General features: G+C 43.6%; 1 protein-coding gene across 4 annotated transcripts in view; it reads left to right on the top strand.

The window, feature by feature from the left end:
- The window catches only part of crebbpb (CREB binding protein b), a 38,705-nt gene extending 16,882 nt beyond the window's left edge, over nucleotides 1-21,823 (top strand). The window contains exons 3-31 of one of the 4 annotated variants that reach the window (XM_042392002.1): nucleotides 431-598; nucleotides 4,981-5,233; nucleotides 6,104-6,217; nucleotides 6,958-7,209; nucleotides 7,406-7,499; nucleotides 7,918-8,055; nucleotides 8,173-8,290; nucleotides 8,472-8,646; nucleotides 8,810-8,872; nucleotides 9,205-9,326; nucleotides 10,366-10,554; nucleotides 10,705-11,085; nucleotides 11,344-11,517; nucleotides 11,806-11,983; nucleotides 12,111-12,229; nucleotides 12,349-12,588; nucleotides 12,796-12,884; nucleotides 13,923-14,003; nucleotides 14,159-14,215; nucleotides 14,340-14,417; nucleotides 14,534-14,601; nucleotides 14,693-14,843; nucleotides 15,854-16,000; nucleotides 16,093-16,206; nucleotides 16,317-16,482; nucleotides 17,325-17,492; nucleotides 17,742-17,903; nucleotides 18,085-18,366; nucleotides 18,480-21,823. In XM_042392002.1, the coding sequence (XP_042247936.1) occupies nucleotides 431-598; nucleotides 4,981-5,233; nucleotides 6,104-6,217; nucleotides 6,958-7,209; nucleotides 7,406-7,499; nucleotides 7,918-8,055; nucleotides 8,173-8,290; nucleotides 8,472-8,646; nucleotides 8,810-8,872; nucleotides 9,205-9,326; nucleotides 10,366-10,554; nucleotides 10,705-11,085; nucleotides 11,344-11,517; nucleotides 11,806-11,983; nucleotides 12,111-12,229; nucleotides 12,349-12,588; nucleotides 12,796-12,884; nucleotides 13,923-14,003; nucleotides 14,159-14,215; nucleotides 14,340-14,417; nucleotides 14,534-14,601; nucleotides 14,693-14,843; nucleotides 15,854-16,000; nucleotides 16,093-16,206; nucleotides 16,317-16,482; nucleotides 17,325-17,492; nucleotides 17,742-17,903; nucleotides 18,085-18,366; nucleotides 18,480-20,810 (6,672 nt within the window). In that variant the 3' untranslated portion in view covers nucleotides 20,811-21,823. Of the gene's footprint in view, nucleotides 1-430; nucleotides 599-4,980; nucleotides 5,234-6,103; nucleotides 6,218-6,957; nucleotides 7,210-7,405; nucleotides 7,500-7,917; nucleotides 8,056-8,172; nucleotides 8,291-8,471; nucleotides 8,647-8,809; nucleotides 8,873-9,204; nucleotides 9,327-10,365; nucleotides 10,555-10,704; nucleotides 11,086-11,343; nucleotides 11,518-11,802; nucleotides 11,984-12,110; nucleotides 12,230-12,348; nucleotides 12,589-12,795; nucleotides 12,885-13,892; nucleotides 14,004-14,158; nucleotides 14,216-14,339; nucleotides 14,418-14,533; nucleotides 14,602-14,692; nucleotides 14,844-15,853; nucleotides 16,001-16,092; nucleotides 16,207-16,316; nucleotides 16,483-17,324; nucleotides 17,493-17,741; nucleotides 17,904-18,084; nucleotides 18,367-18,479 lie in introns of all 4 variants that reach the window. The other 3 variants (XM_042392000.1, XM_042392001.1, XM_042391999.1) reach the window with 3 other exon arrangements.
- Nucleotides 21,824-21,899: the final 76 nt, after the last annotated feature.

The raw sequence follows: 21,899 nt of genomic DNA, 5'->3' as shown, positions 1-21,899 counted from the left end.
TAGAAAGCCAGCAGACAGATGGATGTCGAGGACCATCCAAAGAAGAAGACTAACCATTCTCTTTCAGAGGCCAATTAAAAAAAAAAATAAAAATGATCTATTTCTGCTGATTTTTTTTGTAGCAACTCGACAATTCATTTTGCTTCTAGTAATCACTTCAGTTTCTAGAGACGTTCAAGCTAACATTAAACAGCTTTTTTAAGTTTGAGAGTTGTGTGGCATGTTTAATTTTGATGGACTTGTACCAGAGCTGGAGTTGTCCTCACCTCGCCGTTTGTGCCTTCTCAAAGAGGGAAACCGTTCCATAGACATTCACACATACATTCACACATACATTCAGGACAGAGGTCAAGGTTTGATCTCCTGTGATGGAATGCCGCATGATATGCAAATCTTCTGACCATCCCTCTGTCCTGTCTGCCCACTGTAGATGGGGATGTCAGGAGCTCCATTTGGCCAGCAGTATGGTCAAGCTGGGGTGCAGCAGATGGGGGCAGCAGGGGTCAATGCCCAACAACTCCAGAACAAGACAGCTCTTCCCAACAACCTGCCCCAATTCCCTGCTGAGCTGAAGGGAGCTGGGAGTGTGCCAAACATGGTGAGTGTCACCAGGATCTTTAAAAAAAAAAAGAAGGAAAAAAAAAAAAAGCTGGATATCTGTCCCAGCCATGTTTTTGTTTCAGGCAACATTGTCAATGTTTTGCATGTTGCATTGCATCTACATCGCCTAAATAGATACAATGTAAAACCAAAACAATGTGCACAGTGGTGTTGGTACCATGCTATATAACACACACTCATATTAAGTAGGGTCTTTGTTTAATAAGATCTATAGGAATTGACTTTGAAATGGACATGCTATTCTGTAGACTTGAAGTATACATATAAGCTTTGCTGTCGTCCCTGCACATTCATGAGGACAGTTGTCATAGAAGTCTGTCAGCCTTACAGAAACATTGACATTCTGATATAAAGGACCCTTTGTTTCCTTTGTACAGTATTAAGTGTAGGGATAAAGCAAACACATTGCACACACAGTTTAAACAGACCAGCTGTTGGTAAATACGGTAGTAGTTTCAATTTCACTGTGGCTGTTATCAGAGCTGCAATGATTAGTCGATTAATCAATCAACAGGAAGTGATTTGGCAACTAATTTGATGATCAAGTTTTCATTCATTTTTAAAGTAAAGTGCCAAATATTTGCCTTTCTTTGTCATACATGATGATAAACCGAATTTCCTTTAGGTGCTTAAATGAAGACATTTAAAGATGTTGACTGTGGGCACTTTTAACAAAGCGAGCTGATTAATCAGTAAAATAATCTGCAGATTTTTCGAAAATGAAAATAATGGTTAGTTGCAGCCCCAGCTGTTACCTTGTTTCATCTTTATTTCAGTAAAATACTTTGGTTTCCTCCCAAGTTTGAGCCTAATACTTTGTGTACAGTGGACACTTGGCAGAAGGAGCATGTCAGCAGCGCAGCAGTAGCAGCTGCAGATCTCCATCAGTGTCTAGACTGGATCCGGTCAGCCACAGTGCTTGTGTGTACTCAAAGGTGTTTTTGACAGTGCAGTACACAGTCAATGGAGTTTTGCTCTTAATACAGAAGGAAATGGATTTGGAGTGCATGTAAAGCTCATGCCGTTATGTGGCCCATGTAGACAGCTGCTTTCATTAAAGTTGGAGCGTACTGGCTTCATAAGATGTACGTCAGACAAACAACTAAAATATGCGGCTGAAACAGGTGTTGCGCTGTCAGGGTGTAAGCATAAATCTTTTAAGTGGGGGTGATTTTCATCTTGATAGATATGAAAATAAATAAAACTAAAATGATGCAGGTAGAAAACATGTATAAGCAAATAACCTGAGAGGGAATGCAGTAACATAGTTGCCAGATAAAAACAGGCACAACACTAGAGCTGGGCGATATGGCCAAAAAAAGTTATCACAATGTATTTTTTTATACAGATTGAGGTCCGTAATTATTATGATAGTTAATTATATAATAATAACAATAATAATTTAATTATAATAATGAATAATAATGATCAATTTACAGTTTTAAGAGTATTCTCCTTATGCCTATCATACACTAGAAGACTTTGAAAAGACTTTTATGGCTGAAGTTTGACACCCTCTCACATCTAAAGACAATGTCATAAGTCACTGAGTTTTCAGTCCCAGACTAAGATTTTGCAAAGACCGGGGATCTTGCCGGACTACAACTAGATTCCTTTTTGAGATTATTTCCCATCTTGCTCCTGGTGGAAATTTACAAGAAGAAAAACTGTTGAATAATGGAGTAGAAACAGAAGCTGCTTTTGGCCACTGCCGCCTTTGTGTGTGCAGCGGTTTGTTCTGAAAAAGCAGCCAAAAGAAAATGTAAATTAATTAATTAATTCAGTTATAACTGCGCAACAACTATGAAGAGAAATAACAGACACTACACGCTTATTGTTCCTGTTATTAACTCATTTTCTTTTAACACCTTTTTTTCCCCCTTCGAATAAAAATATATCTGAGTTAACGTTTCTTAGATCACACCAGCTAAGACAATTACATTTCAACAGGTGTCGTCCTGTACTTGTATTTTTTACAAGTTTAAAACAGCTACACAGTTTATACAGCTGCCCACAGAAACCACCTTCAACCATTAACTATCTGTACACAGCACTTTCAGCTGCTGGATGTCGGAGTATTTCTGTTGGAAACCTGCATGAAATACAGTAGAAACAGCAGCAGCCTGGATAATTATACAAAAGTAGAAAGTCACAGGTTGAACTTCTTTAACCGGCCTGAAATCATGTTTGAAAAACCAATAAATACACTGCAGACACACAGCAGCTGACAGAAAGAGGTCAAATTATACAGAGAAATATTAGTTTTTTTCTGGGTGAAAAAAAAAATGCTAATGTGACTTATAAAAAGGGAAGCTAAAGGGCAACAAAAACGCTGAGCTTTCAAGTTTCATCAGGAGTTGTTAATAACACCATCAAGCACATCATGTTAGGAAAGTAGTTTAAAAACACACACACACAAAGGGAAACCATTTACTGCATACTGCTGTTAGAAACTGAGTACAATTAGCCACTCTCAGTAATCAATACAAACACACATTATTAGGCTGTAAACCATTAATCAAACCAAAAACTTACAGCAGTCAAAGTCAGACAACCTTATCATACTTTAGCAGTTACCTTGTGTTTCTGTAGTGGTGAGAAAACGCTAAAAATATTCATATTAGCAGTTTGAATTAAACTGAAGCTCCTGTGCTCTCTGGGGAAAATGTTGCGCCAAACTCCATTTTAAGAAATATGACATTAACAATTCCTCGTGTGTTTGCAGAAAAACACAAACTCTAGAAACACAAGATTAAAGGCGTCATATGTTGACAGTCTTCTTGTCAATTCGGCATCAATATAATCCATAAAGATAAAGTGCATCTGTGTACAAACTTAACGTTTTGGATTTTTTTTTCCTCAACCCCCCCCCCCCGAGCCTCTGTTAGTTAGCTGCACTGTTTTAGTGGGAGGGGACCGTGAGAATTGGAGAAGAACCGTTTCAAGAATTAAATTTCTCACTAAAATACGTGCTGGTTGCTGGATCAGAGACACGCTGGGTTAAACACTGACTCATAACACTATTAATACACCGTCTATCGTGTGTGTGTGTGTGTGATGGTATTTTAGGAGTTTTTTTCGGCCGTTACAGTAACTACTCGGAGAGCGCACCTATTGATTGTTTGACATGACCTTCACTATTGGCATGAGCCAAGATTAAAGACTTATGATAATATTAAACATGTTTGATTTTATCGGAACGTGAAGACGAGAAAAAGACTTACTCACTTAAGACAGCTCAGACTTGAGTTTTATGACCACCTTACACCAAACGATCGAGATAACGGGAACGCGCCACAACTTTAGTAAAACTTGAATGATTTTACTCTGACATTGGAAACTTGTCTGCAACAGTGAAACCGTTAAAAAAGTGGTTTGGTGTGGGCCGGCATTAGAACCCTAAAGAAACCAGAAGGTTGATTATGGTTTATAACGTACAATAATTTAGTATCAGAACAAATAGGTGACAAACATTTAAGCTTGTTGGCTTGGCGTAATCACTCGCACACACTAGTGGCCAATGCTAGTGTTTGGTCAGGAAGTCGCCGCCCGCCTGAACAGATGATAGCTGCCCGCCCTACGTCGCGTTACCTTTTTTGTCAACAATTTCCTCCGCTTTGGAGGATAACGCAAGTCCACTTTCACCGTGGTTTTTGTGCGTGTGTGTGTGTAGCATCCCTTGTCCGACTAAATATTGATAACACACTTAGTATGTTACAAATTAGAGTCTTTATTTGATGAACGTGGGTGCTGATATGCAAAAATAAACTGAATGGGTTTTATTTCTTTTAAAAGAACAAAATGACAGCGTGGGCGGTCAGCCAATAATGTAATCGGTGTATGCCTGAACACCGTGTAACACCGGTAACACCGACTACCGCGGCAAGCCTAAATCACTCTAAGGCCAACATATTTATTTATTGAAGGCTGTTCAGTCTGATATTGTTGAGTGTTTACACTAACTCTTGAGTAGTGAGAGAGTAATATTCTGTCAAGGCACAAAGTAAATGGGCCAGAGCCATGCAAATCTCTTTGAGGAACAGGAAATGTATTTAATCGAGACAGGAAATGTCAGTCACTCTGTTTTTGAGAAAGTTAATATATTGAGTTTGTAGATTTTTTTACCAGTTCTGTTCTCAGTGTTGTCATCAACATTTTCTTTTAATTCTTGAGTTTTTCATGTGTTAACTTCTACTGAATTGCCTCCTCTTTCTTGGTTTCTCTTCTCCTACATTTCTAAGCCCCTGCTTTACATCAATATTTCCTCTCATTCATTATATTTATTGGTTTCTTTTTTTTAACATCCAACACCAAAGTTTAAAATGTTGTGTTCTGATCTGTGTGTCGGTACTCTTGCAGTCCCAGATGCAGCAGCAGGTAGCGTCAGTGGGCATGGTCCCTGGCACTGGTGGCGTGTCAGCAGGCCCAACGGCCGATCCTGAGAAGCGCAAACTTATTCAGCAGCAGCTGGTCCTGTTGCTCCATGCACATAAGTGCCAGCGGCGGGAGCAGGCCAACGGGGAGGTGAGGGGTTGCACTCTGCCCCACTGCCGCACCATGAAGAACGTCCTCAACCACATGACCCACTGCCAGGCTGGCAAGTCCTGCCAGGGTGAGTGAAAGTGAAGTGTTTTCAGAGCAACCGGGTCTGATTGGCTGACTCCTGTTTGTGGGAGTTCACCTTTTTTAATGTGTTTGTAACTGTACTAATTTAAAATTGCCACTCGTGAGCTTTTATGTGACTATGATGTTGGTAGTCTGTATTTTATTTATTAGTCACTGTTAAGAATCGACTGAGATTTGGATCAAGAAATAGACTTGGTTAGAATTTCCTTATGGATGGGAAAACTGCACCATGTGTATTGTGATAAACAGCAATACACATGGACGTGGACAGCAGCTGTACATGCCACAGGAACAACACAGTAAACACGTCATATAAGCGCCTGCTGTCGCCTGCGTCTCTTCACCTGACAACATCAGCAGGCGCATACGTTTAATCTTATTAAAATGCCTGTCATGATGGTCGCTCTCAACTTCCGTGTCTACCCCGGTGTCTAGCAGCTTCCCTCTGACGGCTTCGGGTAGTGAGGAGGTCACACAAGGTCAAATCATGAACTTTGAGCTCTGATATTTATACTGTTTAAACACTCATAGTAAATACTAGTTTGCGTTTTATGGTTTTACAGCATGTAGATTAATAGCTTTAACATAGCTGTTTGTACATTGTACTGTAGCTGAAGGGTCTTTTTTTTGGACTGTGCCAGGTTGAATCACTTTACCATCCCATTTTATGATCCAAATCTCTTCACTGAGTCAACACCTGTTTTACTTCCGTTCACTGTGGCAATGTATAAATTGAATGTGTTTTCATAGTCTTTTTTTTTTTGGAAACCTAACCTGAAAAATGTCAGATTCTGCTGAATGACCCGTCATCAAGCCTCACTCTTTTTTCCACTGTCTCCCTTGTTTTTCTCCCTAGTGGCTCACTGTGCATCATCCAGACAGATCATCTCCCACTGGAAGAACTGTACGCGGCACGACTGTCCGGTCTGCCTGCCTTTGAAGAATGCAAGTGACAAAAGAAACCAGCAGCGTGAGTAACTCCACCAGCTCCCCTTCTCTCTTCTTATTCATTTATAAATCCATATAAAAAAAAAAAAAGGTTGAATTTTAATTTGATACAAAACCATAGTATAGGATTCCTGATGTGGCTCGGTTATCTGCTTGGTTGTGGTCACTTTGCCTTGTAAACTGTTTAGCAAGGCAGCTGTTAGTCAGCAGTAAGCCTCAAGTCAGTGTGTAGTATAAAGTGGTGCCACCTGCAGGTTGTGTTTCCCTGCCACAGCTCTGTGCTGGCTCGCTGGCTGTGAGTGCTCCAATAGTGAGAGGATTCCTCTAGAAAGGCAGGGCCTGTAATGAGACACCCAGGGGAGGGGCTCTGTGGCTCTGCTATCAGTGGGGGCAGGGCCCTGGGACTGCATGCTCTCTGATTGGTTAAAAGGCGCTATGACAGATTTAAATCCCCCACAGAGGCAGCGTGCTCCCTGTCAGCAATCAACACAGCAGGGAGCAGTGCAGGGTTCATAGAGCCCAAGATATTTTTTTTTTCTTTACACAGAAAAACACAAATTGTATAGAGATGAGATGGCAATTTACTCATATAAATTAGAAATATCAAATTGTATTATTTATGTACACATGTTGATATATAGAAATGTAGACGTGACACCAGAAGCAGCAGTTACACCTCGGTTATTACAAGATATTAATTAAATGCTTTATTTCATTGTGCCAAGACACTTTTTATTTATTTCCTTCCTCTTCTCCCTCCAGCTATGCTAAGTTCCCCCGGGGCTGGTCTGCAGAACACCATCAACACAGTGGGGCCTGGCCAGCCCAGCGCCACAGCCATCAACAGTGCTGCCACGCACATCGACCCCAGCTCCATGCAGAGGGCCTACGCTGCCCTGGGCCTGCCCTATGGGAACCAGTCTCCTGCTCAAGTCCAGGGACAGAACCAGGGCCAGGGTCCTGCTCAGCAAAACCCCCAGGGGCACCAGCAGCTGCGAAATATGAACCCACTCGGTACGGGGGTAGAAAAGGATTTCACTGGCATTTTAGAAGTTAATGAGCATGTGATTTTTCAGTTACAAAAAGCTGCAGAAGAATTTTTTTTCTGAGAAACCTGTAAATACAAATTCAACCAGACTGTAACCAGATACCTAATTGCCTACCTATCTGTGTCTGTGTCTCATTTAATAATCTAATGAATGTTTATCAGGCACTAATCAGATGAACCAGATGGCAGGAGGCATGGGTTCTTCAGATCAGGCTGGCATGCACTCCGACTCCTCTCTACCCTCCACAATCAGCAAGTGAGCAATCTCATCCTTTCCATATCACAGCAAAAACAGGCTTTTACCGACAGAGCTGCCACAGTTTGTTTCATCTTTCTTACAACATTATCTTGATGATGTAGCTGCCATTTATTTCAAAGACTAGGAGCTGGTTTGGATAATGAGTCCTATGACTTCTAATTTGTTCTAATCAACAAAATCACTATCATGTGCATCTTCTGTTGACAAATAACAATCCATGATTGTAATCTGTCCACTCTCCTTTGGGTTTCTTTTAAATATAATTTCAAATGTATCTTGGAAAACTCACATTCCCTCTGAGGAAAAACTGCAAATTACGCACAAATTCTTTTAATTCATGAAACTTTGTGTGGGATGATTTAAACCTTTATTTTGAACTTGACTAAACAAGTTTCCATCTCTCTCTGCCCTACAGTCAGTTGATGCCAGATGGGTCAGTAGGAGGAGGCATGGGAAACCTGCCCACTGCCACCCCTCTCTCTGCTTCGGGGGTAAGGAAGGCCTGGCACGAACATGTCACTCAGGACCTGCGCACCCACCTGGTGCACAAACTGTAAGTCGGACAATGAAACAGATGTACTAGAATTACTGAAATCCTTCCAGGTGGAAATAGAATAGAATTTGATGTATTATGATCGAGTTTTGTATTTTTTCTGCTCTTTTTCTTCAGCGTACAAGCCATATTCCCCACCCCAGACCCTGCAGCACTGAAGGACCGGCGAATGGAGAACCTGGTGGCATATGCACGCAAGGTTGAGGGCGACATGTATGAGTCAGCCAACAGCAGGGTAACACTAAGTTCATTTCCTTTATCACACCATTGCAACATGAGTGACAGCCATCCTTGATGAGCATTTTTTTTTTTTATTTCCAACACCTTTCTCTTGATGCTATGAGAGCAGAGAACAAAACACGTACAGTATCGTTTTAAAGATGTCTGCTGTTTGTTTCTTCTCATCCTCTCACTAGGACGAGTATTACCACTTCCTAGCAGAGAAGATCTACAAGATTCAGAAGGAACTGGAGGAGAAGAGGCGCTCACGGCTCCAGAAACAGCCTGTCATGGGCGGCACAGCTGGGCCTCAGCAGCCTGGTATGGCTCAGCCCAACGTGATGGGCCCAGGACAGGCCGTCCGACCTCCCAGTTAGTAGCCAAACTCTCCTCACTCTGGTTGACAGTTATCACTTGATATAAGTACTAATATCTAACTGTCAGGGTGTTTTCCAAACAATAATTACCTCTAAATGAACTATAAAATGAATGCTGAGTGCATAAATGAATGCTGCTATATTTTGTCTTCCCTCAGATGGCCCTGTGACTATGCCCAACATGCCAAATCAGATAATGAACCGTATGCAGGCGCCCCAAGGTATGTGTGCACCCGTTGCTTTCTTAGCAATTGTTGTCCTGGGAAACACAATCCATATGTCCTTTTTTTGTCCAACAATCCTAGATTTTAAGTTTGCTAATGGATGGCCTTTAAACGTAGAATAGGAAACGTTAAACATTTCAACAGTGAAATGAGTTTTACTTCCTTGCGCGCACCTGAGTGTTAAGACAATTGAATAGATTTGTCGGAGCGCTGATGTTTAAGTGAGCTGGTTCAGTGCCTCTGCAGCCCAGAAGGACATGGAATATTAAATTACAACAGCTCCCCAGTATAATAAACAGGTATATAATTGTGTGTGTCTGTTCCCACAGGAATCAATCAGTTTAACCCAATGGCAATGCAGAATGCGCAGATGTCTCAGGCACCCATGGGAGCACGTGCTCCCTCTCCCATGAACCATCCACAGCAGATGAACATGAGCTCCGTCCCATCGGTGAGATCTTTCTCCTCTGTCTCCCTACTTTTTTTTGGTCTGTCTTTCTTTTAAATTTTTGTTTCCGAGCCCTTCAGTTCCTCTAAAACTTGCCCTTCTTGGAACCATTTTTGAAATATTTTTCACCATGTTTGTTTTGTACGCAGTTCCTCACTTTCATAGATAGATAGATAGATATTGCATCATTATTAAAGTATGGTTTGCTCTGTTTTTCTAAGTCATTCTTTGGCTCTTTCCTCCACTTTTCCTCTCCCGATGGCTGTAAAAATGCCACACTGCTTTTGGCTGTTTTTCATCTCTTAGCATCTCACCATTTTGACACTTGTACAACATAAATACGGAGTGTTCTGCCTGTGGTTGACACATGTCCTGATCCGTTTATGTACTAGCTGCCTGGTTGCCAAAAAGTAATCTGTAATGAAACCATGGCAGAGACTTACCCCATGTCTAGACAGCAAGCGTAGCGTAAGCAGCACGTCAGAACAGCAGTAGCAGCAGCGAGTGCTCCGTCTGTGTGTCTACAATGGAGGCGTTCAGGTACAGCGTTAGGTGTGGGTCACCCGCATGTAGGAAGCGCTCAGAGCCCAGTGCACATGACTGTAGTGACGCGTGTAAAACGGAGAAAAATATACTTGAAGCATAAATGAATGCTTCAGGTCACGGTTACGCCTCTGACATGCCAGCCTGCACAGAGCTGATGCAGGCAGCTGCATAGATTAAAACGAGAGCGTATGTATTGCGTGCGACGTGCATATGAAAAACGCGTCTGAAACGCTTGCTGTCTAGACACGGGGTAAGGCCTGGCTTAGAGCCATTTAATGATTCTCTTTGGCTTTAGATCTGTTGCCATGCAAAGTTGTGATTCAGCACTATCAATTTGTAAGTTACACCACAAGCCCTTAAGAAGACTATTGTAGCGGTTGCACGCATGGACTGTATGCTGCATTCCATTTAGATACAGTTTATTTTACTTGGCAGGCACTGAATGCTAGGTGCCTACTCCCATAATTTTCTTTTTTCATTCTCTTCTCTTTCCCAGATGGGCATGTCCCCTTCAAGGATGCCTCAGACTCAAGGAATGATGGGTAGTCATGCTAATAACATGGTAGCTCAGCCAGCCAACCAGGGCCAGTTCCTGCCACAGGGCCAGTTCCCCGCAGCTGCAGGTGGAGCAATGAATGTGAATGTAGGCTTGGGCCAGCCCATAACACAGCCTGCTGTCACCCAGGTGAGGAGACTTATGCTGTGCTGAGAGAGATGTTTACATTTTGTATGTTCCCTGCGTTTTTTGGTGCACATTGCTTTTTCTCCTTTTTTTGAACAGGGTTTTTTTGATTGTGACATCGGTATGCTAACCGTGCATCCCTCTTTGTTCCAGCAATCGCAGAACTCTAACCTCCCTCTGAATGCTTTGGGCTCCCTTGGCTCACAGTTGCCCTGTGGCCCCGCAGCCCAGCCCAGCATGGGTGCCACCCCTCCACCCAATGCCTCTGCCGGCCTGCAGCCTCAACAGCAGCAACTGCAGCAGCACCATGCTCCTGCACAGGCCCAGGTGACACCGCGGCCCTCCACCCCCAACTCCACGGGCGGGCCTTCCTCCACCCCAACCCACATACCCAGTAGCCTCGCTGGTCCCCCTTCAGCCATGAGCACACCACCTGATCCTTCCCAGCCGCTCACGCCCTTACAACCCCAGCCTGAACCCCCCAGCCAGATGCAGCAGCCCACGTCAGTGCAAGCACAGCATCCGAGCACACCGGTGAGATACCACTGTGTTAGTACTGATAAAGTGACTAGGGCTTTGTTATTGCTTATGCCTTTGCTAACTTCTGTTAAAGCTCCCTGAGGCACCCGACTGGTCTTTTGACCAAACTATTTTTCAAAGGAATATAAACGGCTAATTATTTTTCACAGAGGATCACTAACAGTCAGTACTACATTTGCTTATAGGTCTGTATGATCTCTTAAACTATCAGCATTGTGGTAAGCAGAATGTCTATTTCTTCTCTCCTTTAAGTTGTCCCAGGCGGCAGCCAGTATAGATAACAGAGTGCCCACCCCAGGCTCTGTGGCTGAGCTGAGCTCTCAGCAGGCCCTGCCTGACATGAGCGGCACTGAAGTCAAACCTGAAGTAAAAGAAGAAGATGATGACAGCAACTCTGGGAAGAAGCAGATGAACGTAAAAATGGAGGTATGTACATGATTTTACAAAGAAGTGATCAGTAGGTAAGAAAGGCATTGTTGACTTATGTCTAGTGTAGATCAGACCAGAAGCCATTTGCTGTTAATTCCCCTGGTTACTATTGCAAAATCCATCCACCACAAACTACAAGTTCTGCTCACATTTCCTGGCCATAAAGTACATCTGACTTGTGGTTTTTTCACTCTCTGCCTCCAAGAAAATGTATTAAATACTTGATGGTTTCCTGACTCATCACCATAGGATAGTTGGTTAATCATGGTTCTATTCATAAAGCAGGATGATGAAACCAAACCCCCACTGACGAAGAAGGAGGAGCCAGATGCAGCAGAGCCAAAGCAGGAACCAATGGAAACTGAGGAGAAGAAGCCGGAGATGAAGGCAGAACCCAAAGAAGAGGAGGAAAGTGGGGCCAACGGCACATCAACCACCTCCGCCACTCAGAATCGCAAAAAAAGTGAGAACACAGATTTCATTCGTATATATTAGGGCGTGCAACAACCTATTGTGATATATTTTTTGGGGGCTGAATGCTGTAATACTAACGTTGTTTGTTTCTTGACACACTATTGTTGTCTGTCCAGTTTTCAAGCCAGAAGAACTGAGACAAGCCCTAATGCCAACACTTGAGGCCCTCTACAGGCAAGACCCAGAGTCACTGCCCTTCAGACAACCTGTAGACCCCATGCTGCTGGGCATCCCTGTGAGTGTCCACAATTAGAGGAACACACACACCTTTTGTTCCAGTATTACAAGATGCAGAGAAGCACTGTTGAGTATTCCTCGTTCATTCCTGCAAATGTCTCTCTCTTGCTTTTACAGGACTACTTTGACATAGTGAAGAATCCCATTGATTTATCAACCATCAAGCGCAAGCTGGATACGGGTCAGTACCAGGAGCCGTGGCAGTACGTGGACGATATTTGGCTCATGTTCAACAATGCTTGGCTGTACAACCGTAAGACATCTCGTGTTTACAAGTACTGCAGCAAACTGGCAGAAGTGTTTGAGGCAGAGATCGATCCCGTCATGCAGGGCCTGGGCTACTGCTGCGGCAGGAAGGTGAGACAATACAGGACGGAAATTGAACACAGACACTGTTCTTGAACAACACTGAGGCATATACAGGACTGTTCTTTATAAACCACTTTGTACTACATTTATCTTGTCAATTCACATTTATTTCTACCTATACATTGCTGTTGACTGAAGTGCAACCCGTTTGTAACAATTAAACGGATCATTAATGTTGCTCTGGTGTTTCCGCAGTATGAGTTCTCGCCCCAGACGCTGTGTTGCTATGGCAAACAGTTGTGTACCATCTCCAGGGATGGCACCTACTACAGCTACCAGAACAGGTAAACCTTGCATGCTGACTCTGTTAAGGAAATAGGTGGGTGGGTGAAAAGGTGAAGGAGCAGTTGTGAAGAGGGTGTGTAGCTGCACCCTCAAAGCTAAAACATGGAATAAGATGCCACCGCACGTACAGCCGTACCTCTCCACAAAGCTAGAAGGACTTTATTCACATGATCTTTCCTTTTATAGCGGTGTCACAGACAATACCTAAAATGTGGCCAAGCAGAAAGTGCATGCCTTGTGTTGTCTTCATACAGCTATTGTACCCTACAACCAGCACCAATGTTCCCCCTGCTGTGCAGAATCTGCTACTGCACTTAAGTGTCATTCCAATGCAACACCATTCAATTATTGCACATATTCACTACATATGTTGTGAAGCTTACAAGGTTAGGATACAACACTTTGATTGAAAACTTCAGTGTTTATGAGAATTGAGAATGTAGTGTTTCACTATGTAGTTTCTGACTAAATCTTGAGCTAAATGCCTAAAGTATACTAAGATTGAAACTCTCTGAGACTCAATAACATTTATTTGGTTTTCCTGAAAGACGCCCACACTTGCATTTCCATTATCTCTCATTCTGTCTCCCCTGGCACAACCATAACATTCATTTACCATAATGCATGTTGCTAACGTTATAAATGATTGTAGTGAAACTGTTTTTTTTATAATCCAGCATGCAGGTAAATGGTTTTGTATGGACATACTGTAGTTCCTGTTGTTAAACATTCATTTGATGTTGACCTTCATACTTCATCTGTCATTAACATAGCCTTTTAGCATGTTTTCTCCCATTTATGTTGTAGTTTGATTGAGAGTGGCTGGATCATGATCATTTTAGTTGTGACTAATCTGTACCTCTGCCTGTGTGTGTATGTGTATGTGTCCTTCCATCTTTTCGCTGCCCATGCTCCCTCCTCGGTTGTTGCCATGTTCTCCGTTCACTCTGCATTCTGCCACCTGTGCGCCGGTTTGCCTGTGCTGCTACTGTGTGTGCTGGCTGCAGTTCACCCAAATATGGCCTTATTGCCGACAGGTATCACTTCTGTGAGAAGTGCTTCAACGAGATCCAGGGCAACAGTGTGACCCTGGGGGATGACCCGGCACAGCCACAGACGTAAGTTACCAGGCCCGGGTGGCCGAACACTACCTGGTGGTCTTCTTTCGAGATTTTCAGGCTGTTGTCTCTCTGGACTTGATATCTGTGGAAAGCAGTTTTGGTCGCAGGGGCCGGTGTGAAACTGTTTGTCTCTTTTACTCTTTTCCATGCAGCATGATATCAAAAGAGCAGTTTGAAAAGAAGAAAAATGACATGTTGGACCCTGAACCGTGAGTACTGTCCGGGCAGTAGCTTCAGTGTGATGTTATGTGATGGTATTTACGTGATGACAGTGATTTTTCATAACTAATTTTTAAGGAAAAGCACGTAAAAGGCAATTGTTTGTCTTTGCAGGTTTATTGAATGTAAAGACTGTGGGCGGAAGATGCATCAGATCTGCGTGCTGCACTACGATGTCATTTGGCCATCAGGGTAAGTCTCACAGTTTATCACAGCAGATTTCAATACATTTTTGAGTTTGCTAATTCACAGGAGTTCCTGTCTACACGAGTTACTGTATGTTGAGAGTTTGATATTCTTTCTTCTAGCTTTATCTGTGACAACTGTCTCAAGAAGTCTGGCAAAACAAGAAAGGAGAACAAGTTTTCAGCCAAAAGTAAGTTACATGTAATTCCTCTATTTAATCAGGTAAAACTCTCAATGTTTAATACTTGTATTAATCTTAAATGTGTTTGTGTTTTGTGAAGGGTTGCAGTCTACACGGTTGGGGACATACATCGAGGACAGAGTGAATAAGTACTTGAAAAGGCAGAACCACCCAGAGGCTGGTGAGGTGTTTGTACGAGTGGTGGCCAGTTCTGACAAAACTGTGGAGATTAAGCCTGGCATGAAGTCTAGGTAAGGTTGTCACCTGCTGTTAGTGCTTTAGTCTTCACTGAAAAGGACATTTGATCAATCTGGAATACTATAACATTATACTTCAGACTAACTTTATTAACCCAAAGGGAAATTGGTCTGTAATGTGGGCACAAAACCAACATACTCAATAAAATGCATTTTACAATGTAAAAATGTATTTCTGCTGGGTTTCATTGGTGGCTTCTTCCACATTTAATCTTTAAAACAAATTAGGGATTGTTTAGGTGTTCTGTAAGAAAATGTGGCTCATTGATCGTGTATTTGTTGTGTCATGCATTTGATATGTACGCAAAGTCTTCAAAATCACAGATCAAGAAGATGTTTGAACTCAAATTAGTGATAGTATGAATTGTGAAAGCATCAGTGGAACTCCCCTTATCACAAGGTTCGGATACCAACATCTTGTCAATTGTTTTGAAGTATTTTTGGGCATTTTCTCCTTTATTTGATAGCAACAGTATAGAGGTAACAGGAAATGAGAGGAGAGAGAAAGAGAAGGGAAGACAACATAGGTCCTCAGCTGGACTCACTGGATGGTCAGCGTCTTGAACCCCAAGAGTACTAGGGACCAGCCAGATTGACACTTTTGATTGATGGATTTAAACATGTTAAATAATGACCTTCTCCATATACATTTTCATTGTGACGACCTTCCACAGCTAGAAGTTTCCAAATGCACTAAGAATGTATTTTGTGGTTTTCTTGCTCGGCCTTTGCGCTAAAAATAAATTCCAGTTACAGCACAGTTGTCCACATATCATAAATAAAATCTCCATGTAAAAAAAAACATGCCTGAAAGACCTGAGCATGGAAATGTTCCAGGAGCACTTTCGAGTCTGGAGCCCAAAATAGTTTTATCTTCCGTCCTCTACAAAAATTAGCTGATTGTTCAAGTTAAGTTCTCTGTAAAAAACAACAACAAAAAACAACAACTAACAAACAAAGAACAAAACTCTCAACTTTTTCCTGTGCTTTTTCTGTTTCTACAGGTTTGTGGACTCAGGCGAGATGGTGGAGAGCTTCCCTTACAGAACCAAAGCACTTTTTGCATTTGAGGAAATAGACGGGGTGGATGTTTGTTTCTTCGGCATGCACGTCCAGGAGTACGGCTCAGAGTGCCCCTTTCCAAATACCAGGTAAAACAAAAAAAAAAAAAGTGATGGATCTTGTTTTTATTTTTGTATTTTTTGAGTATATTTTCATCAAAATCTCCATATTTGTCTTGCAGACGGGTTTACATATCATACCTCGACAGTATTCACTTCTTCAAACCACGTCTGCTAAGGACTGCAGTGTACCATGAGATCTTAATAGGCTACCTGGAGTATGTGAAGAAACTGGGGTAGGTGACGAGTAACTGTACACGTAGTAGTCTTTACGTTTTTTTTAATTTAATACTATATTTATAATTCTTGCTAGTGCTAAGTGGCTAATAACTCTTGTCCTGCTCAGGTATGTGATGGGTCACATCTGGGCCTGCCCACCCAGTGAAGGAGATGACTACATTTTCCACTGCCATCCTCCCGACCAGAAGATCCCCAAGCCCAAGAGGCTCCAAGAGTGGTACAGGAAGATGCTGGACAAGGCTTTCGCTGAGAGGATCATACACGATTACAAGGTCAGCACATGATCATAGTATCGTCCCCGGTGGGATGTTCTTTCTCTAAACATGTCATCAGTTATAATTAACTATTTCGCAACCAGTACTAACTGTACAGTGTGTAAATCTGGGTGTCTATTGTGATGAATATCGCTGTCAGATGCCATTTTGCTGAATTTATCTGATTTATTTTTAGAATAAAAACAATGAGTCCTGATTGTCTACAGTAAGCAGATATGAAAATTTCAATTTATTTCGTTATGGCATTATTGTTAACTATTCACTGTTTAGTTTGTGTTTATTCATCTTCTTTTGGGTCGCTCTTTTTAAATCTAAGTCTGGGGGATAATTTTGTGTTTTTGTTTAGTTACAAGATTCTCATAGAGATATGGTGATATTTTTTTATTAATTATAGAATTAATATGGTTTACTAAAATGCACAAAAAAACTTGAGCCTTACAAGATAAACAGGATTTTGTTTTTACTCTGGAAGTTTAAACGTAAATGTCTATTTATCTCCACCCACTGTTTCCACAAGTGTGCAGCATAGGAGTGACTCACCCTATGTGTTTTGATATGGGTTAGTGCGAAAATTCTGGCAACAAAAGCTACAATTCTAACCATTTTTAGACAATATATAGTTAAATAATTTCGACTAATCTTTACAGTATGCCCCAATAGGATGACCATTTTGTTTTTTTCTACTTTTCGAATTTAATTTCAGTTGAAAAACGATCTCACATATAAATTTGTCAGTAAAAAGCTGTTGAAAGTCCTATACTCAACTTAGAGAAACTTGCAGACATCCTGTAGCTATTTTACTATCTTGCTTGATGGGAGTCTTGTGTGTCTGTGTTCAGGACATTTTTAAGCAAGCAACAGAAGACAGGCTGACCAGTGCGTACGAGCTGCCGTACTTTGAGGGTGACTTTTGGCCTAATGTGCTGGAGGAGAGCATCAAGGAGCTGGAGCAGGAGGAGGAGGAGAGGAAGAAGGAGGAGAACACGGCCTCCTCTGAGACGACAGAGGTGAGTTAGATGGATAGGTGGACTGAGTGTTTTGAAATGGGTTTTAATAAAGGAATGCTCTTTTTGTGCCAAAACCAGCAGCCTGGTGCTAAGGCCTCTGTCTCATTTTATCATCCTCAAGTCCTCATTATATAAAAGCTTTCAGCAGCCACTCAGGCATTGTGTAACCACTCAGCTTAATTGCATAACCTCATCTTGCTTGTTGTGCAATCTCTGCCTCTCTGAACGTTCATTTCCATCTATTTCAAGGGAGCCCAGGCTGACAGCAAGAATGCCAAAAAGAAGAACAACAAGAAAACCAACAAAAACAAAAGCAGCGTCAGCCGAGCCAATAAGAAAAAGCCTGGGATGCCGAATGTAGCCAACGATCTGTCCCAGAAGCTCTACGCCACAATGGAGAAGCATAAGGAGGTGGGATTTTCATACAACATTGCAGCTATCAAGTTTCTGCTTCGAGAGCAGTGCACATACGTATATCACATACAGGAATTGCCTCCTACATGGGATGAACTAAGAGTGGGGAATTGGTTTTAGTGCACTGTGACTGTCTTTAAATCTAACAGAGAATGTCTCTCCTTATTTCTATTACTAGGTATTTTTTGTTATCCACCTTCATTCCGGGCCAGTCATTAACACCCTGCCACCCATCATGGACCCCGACCCTCTGTTGACATGTGACCTGATGGATGGCCGTGATGCCTTTCTGACTTTGGCCAGGGACAAGCACTGGGAGTTCAGCTCACTGAGAAGATGTAAATGGAGCACAATGTGCATGTTGGTGGAGCTGCACAACCAGGGCCAGGACCGCTTTGTGTACACTTGCAACGAGTGCAAGCACCATGTGGAGACTCGCTGGCACTGCACTGTTTGTGAGGTAGGGAATGTTGGAATTTTACAGAAATGTTTTGAAATTTACATCTGTATCAATTTTGAATCAAATTTAAATCTCAACCTAACCTTGCTGTGGTCCACCTTATCTGTCAACAGGACTACGACCTATGCATTAACTGCTACAACATTAAGGGCCATGAGCACCAGATGGTGAAGTGGGGCTTGGGTATAGACGATGACAGCAACAGCCAGGGTGGAGAAGCCTCAAAGAGCCCTCAGGAGAGCAGACGTCTCAGCATCCAGCGCTGCATCCAGTCCCTGGTCCATGCCTGCCAGTGCCGCAATGCCAACTGCTCTCTGCCATCATGCCAGAAGATGAAGAGGGTGGTCCAACACACCAAGGGCTGCAAGCGCAAGACCAATGGTGGCTGCCCTGTGTGCAAGCAGCTCATTGCTTTATGTTGTTATCACGCTAAGCACTGTCAGGAGAACAAGTGTCCTGTTCCCTTCTGTCTCAACATCAAGCACAAACTCCGTCAGCAGCAGCTGCAGCACAGGCTCCAGCAGGCTCAAATGATGCGCCGCAGAATGGCCACCATGGCTGGAAGGGGTATGCCGTTGCCATCTCCACCTACCTCAGCTGCCCCTGACACCCCCAACTCTGTGCAGCAGCCTAATACACCCCAGACCCCGCAGCCCATGCCCACCCAGCCCCAACAGCAGCAGCCACCCAACCCGGCCAATATTGCCCAAGGTTTCCCCAACAATGGCCGCAGCAGCCAGCCCCCAACACCAGTCCCACAGGGCAAACCAGGGCCTCAGTCATCCCCTCTCCATCAGCAGCAGTCACCTCTGCCTAGCATGCAACACCCACAGCAGCAGCCTCAGCCTCAGCCGCCACAGCAGCCGCAACAACAGCAGCCACTGCTGGCAGCCCTGAAAGTGGCCAGACAGATTGAGATGGTTGCCAAGGCAAAGCAACAACATCAGCAGCAGCAGCAGCAGCAGCAGCAGCAAAATTATGCCATGAATGGGATGCCCATGAACCATCCACGAATGATGGGGCCCGTGCAGGGCCAGATGCAGATGATGCAGGGGCCACGGGGACCCCAGGTGATGCAGGCTATGCAGCAGGGCCAGTGGGGTCCAGGGATGCAGAATCCCATACAGAATCCCCAGAGTCATCAGCCACAAGTTCCTCCTCAACAAGGCCCCATGGCTCCTCAGCAGGTTCAGGGAACCCCCATGCCCCAGCAGGCCCAGCTCATGCAGAGACCCATGATGCCGCAGCAACAGGGTCTCCAAATGCCTGGGGTCATGCCTCCCCAGGGGCCCTCACAGCAGGGCATGACACCACAGCAGCAAAACATGCCCCGGGGGATTCCTGGTAACATTGCTCCGAGTGCTCTGCAGGAACTACTGCGCACCCTCAAATCTCCCAGCTCCCCCCAGCAGCAACAGCAGGTCCTCAACATCCTCAAGTCTAACCCCCACCTCATGGCCGCCTTCATTAAACAGAGGACAGCCAAGTACCAGGCCAACCAGCCGCAGCAACAGCAGCAGGCCCAGCAGCAGCAGAACCCTCAGGCTATGCTGGGTTCTCAGGCAGGAATGCAGGCCATGGCAGCAATGGCAAATCAGGTACAAAGGCCAGGGATGCCACCTCAGCAGCAGCCTCCACAGCAGGCAGGGCCCCAGGGCATGGCACCCATGGGCCCCCAAGGTCAGATGATGAATGCTGCTCAAAATGGCAATCCCCAGCTGTACCGCAGACAGCAGCTGCTCAGGATGCAGCAGATGCAGCAGCAGCAGCAGCAGGCACAGCAACAACAAGGAGGCATGCCTCAGGGCCACGGTCAGTTCCCCCAGCAGCAGCCGGGGCCAGGAAGCTACTCCCAGCTCCGTATGCAGCAGCAAATGGCTATGCAAGGAGGTGGGGGGCCCATGGGCCAGCTCCCTCCAACGTCCCAAATGGGCCAACCTGGAATGGGCATGGATGGGGCCCAGAACCTTCTCCAACAGCGCATGCTTCAGCAACAGCAGCAGCAGATGTTGAAGCAGCAGATGGGTTCTCCAGCACAGGCTAACTCGATGAGTCCACAACCCCACATGCTCCAAGGCCAAGCGCAGGGAGGAGCTCACTTACCTGGCCAAACGATGGCAAATACCCTGGGAAATCAAGTACGCTCCCCAGCCCCAGTGCAATCGCCCCGTCCGCCTTCGCAGCAGCCCCCACATTCCAGTCCCTCCCCGCGGATACAGCCGCAGCCCTCACCCCAGCACGGCGCCCTCCACTCCAGCTCTCCCCACCCCAGCCTTGGAGGACCGATGTCAGGCCCCATGGACCAGGGACACATGGGAACACCGGAGCAGAGTGCCATGCTCCCACAGCTTAACACACCAAACCGAGGGGGGTTAAGTAATGACATGGGTATGGTGGGTGACACCACGGGAGACACGCTGGAGAAATTTGTTGAAGGATTGTAGCATTTCGTGACAGAAGAAAAAGGCCTTGTTCTGTTTTCAGCTGAGACATTTTTTGTACTTGCTGATGTAAAAAGCTAAAAGAAACGCAAACAAATGAGTCATATGAGGCCTATGGACTGTGAACTTTCCTTAAACCAACGGACTGCTTTTTCTTCCAACACACAGAGTGATTTAATAATTGCTGTTGAAAAGAAGACAACAAAGACACAAAGAATATATTTTTGGTTCAGACCAGCCTTGCAAGATTCTGCTCTGGTCTTTGTGTTGTTTAAATTTGTTTTTCATTTGTTATGCTCTGGTATTGACTTTTTTAACAAAACTTCTCAAAACAAAAAATATTTCATTTTATTATTCTTTTTTTTTATTTTGTACCTTTGCAAATTAATATCGTATTTGTGTTGAGCAGACTGTAAAATTATTTGTCTGGGAGTTTTTTGCCAGGTTTCACCTCTCGCTCAGTTTCTCTGTTCCTGGCTAATTTATTCTAAAATGCCATTTTTCAAAAGGACTGCCTTTGGGAAAGCCTTAAATTTCTTTCCTGTCTGCAGAGTCTATGGGAGATTAACGTATTTGTATAGATCTAGGAACTTCTGCACACACCCAAACAGAACATGCAGGTGTAAGAGAAACTTGTATTGAAGCTTGTTAATGTTCACAGGTGCCGGAATGTTCTTTTTACTGGCCTGGACCCAGTATTTGTCTTGCAGATGTTTAAATAATTGCTTTGTCTCTCCTTCAGTCTAAAGAAATTCTCATTAAGTCCTAAACCTCTTTTGCCTGTGGTGGGAAATGAACTTGTTTGACTGCTGATTTGTGTTCAGAGAGTTTTGTGCATCATTTTCTCTCTTGCATTAAACTTGAATTGATGATGAACTGTTCTCTAATGTAAATCATGCAGCTAGACAGTACTGTAAATATGCAGAAAATAAGAATGAAATCACTGTACAAACTGGTTCAAATGGCTCATTTCGTACTTATATACCATATTGTTAAATAAACCTGTGTGCCACAGACTCTGCTTCTAACTTCTCTGTTTGGATAAAACTATTCTCATTATTGATTATTATTATTATTTCTCAATTAATCAGT

Source organism: Thunnus maccoyii, chromosome 18 (genome assembly GCF_910596095.1).
Source record: "Thunnus maccoyii chromosome 18, fThuMac1.1, whole genome shotgun sequence".
NCBI classification, from domain to species: Eukaryota; Metazoa; Chordata; class Actinopteri; order Scombriformes; family Scombridae; genus Thunnus; species Thunnus maccoyii.
Note: the sequence above shows the minus strand (reverse complement) of the source record. Positions and strands in the feature narration are given on the sequence as shown.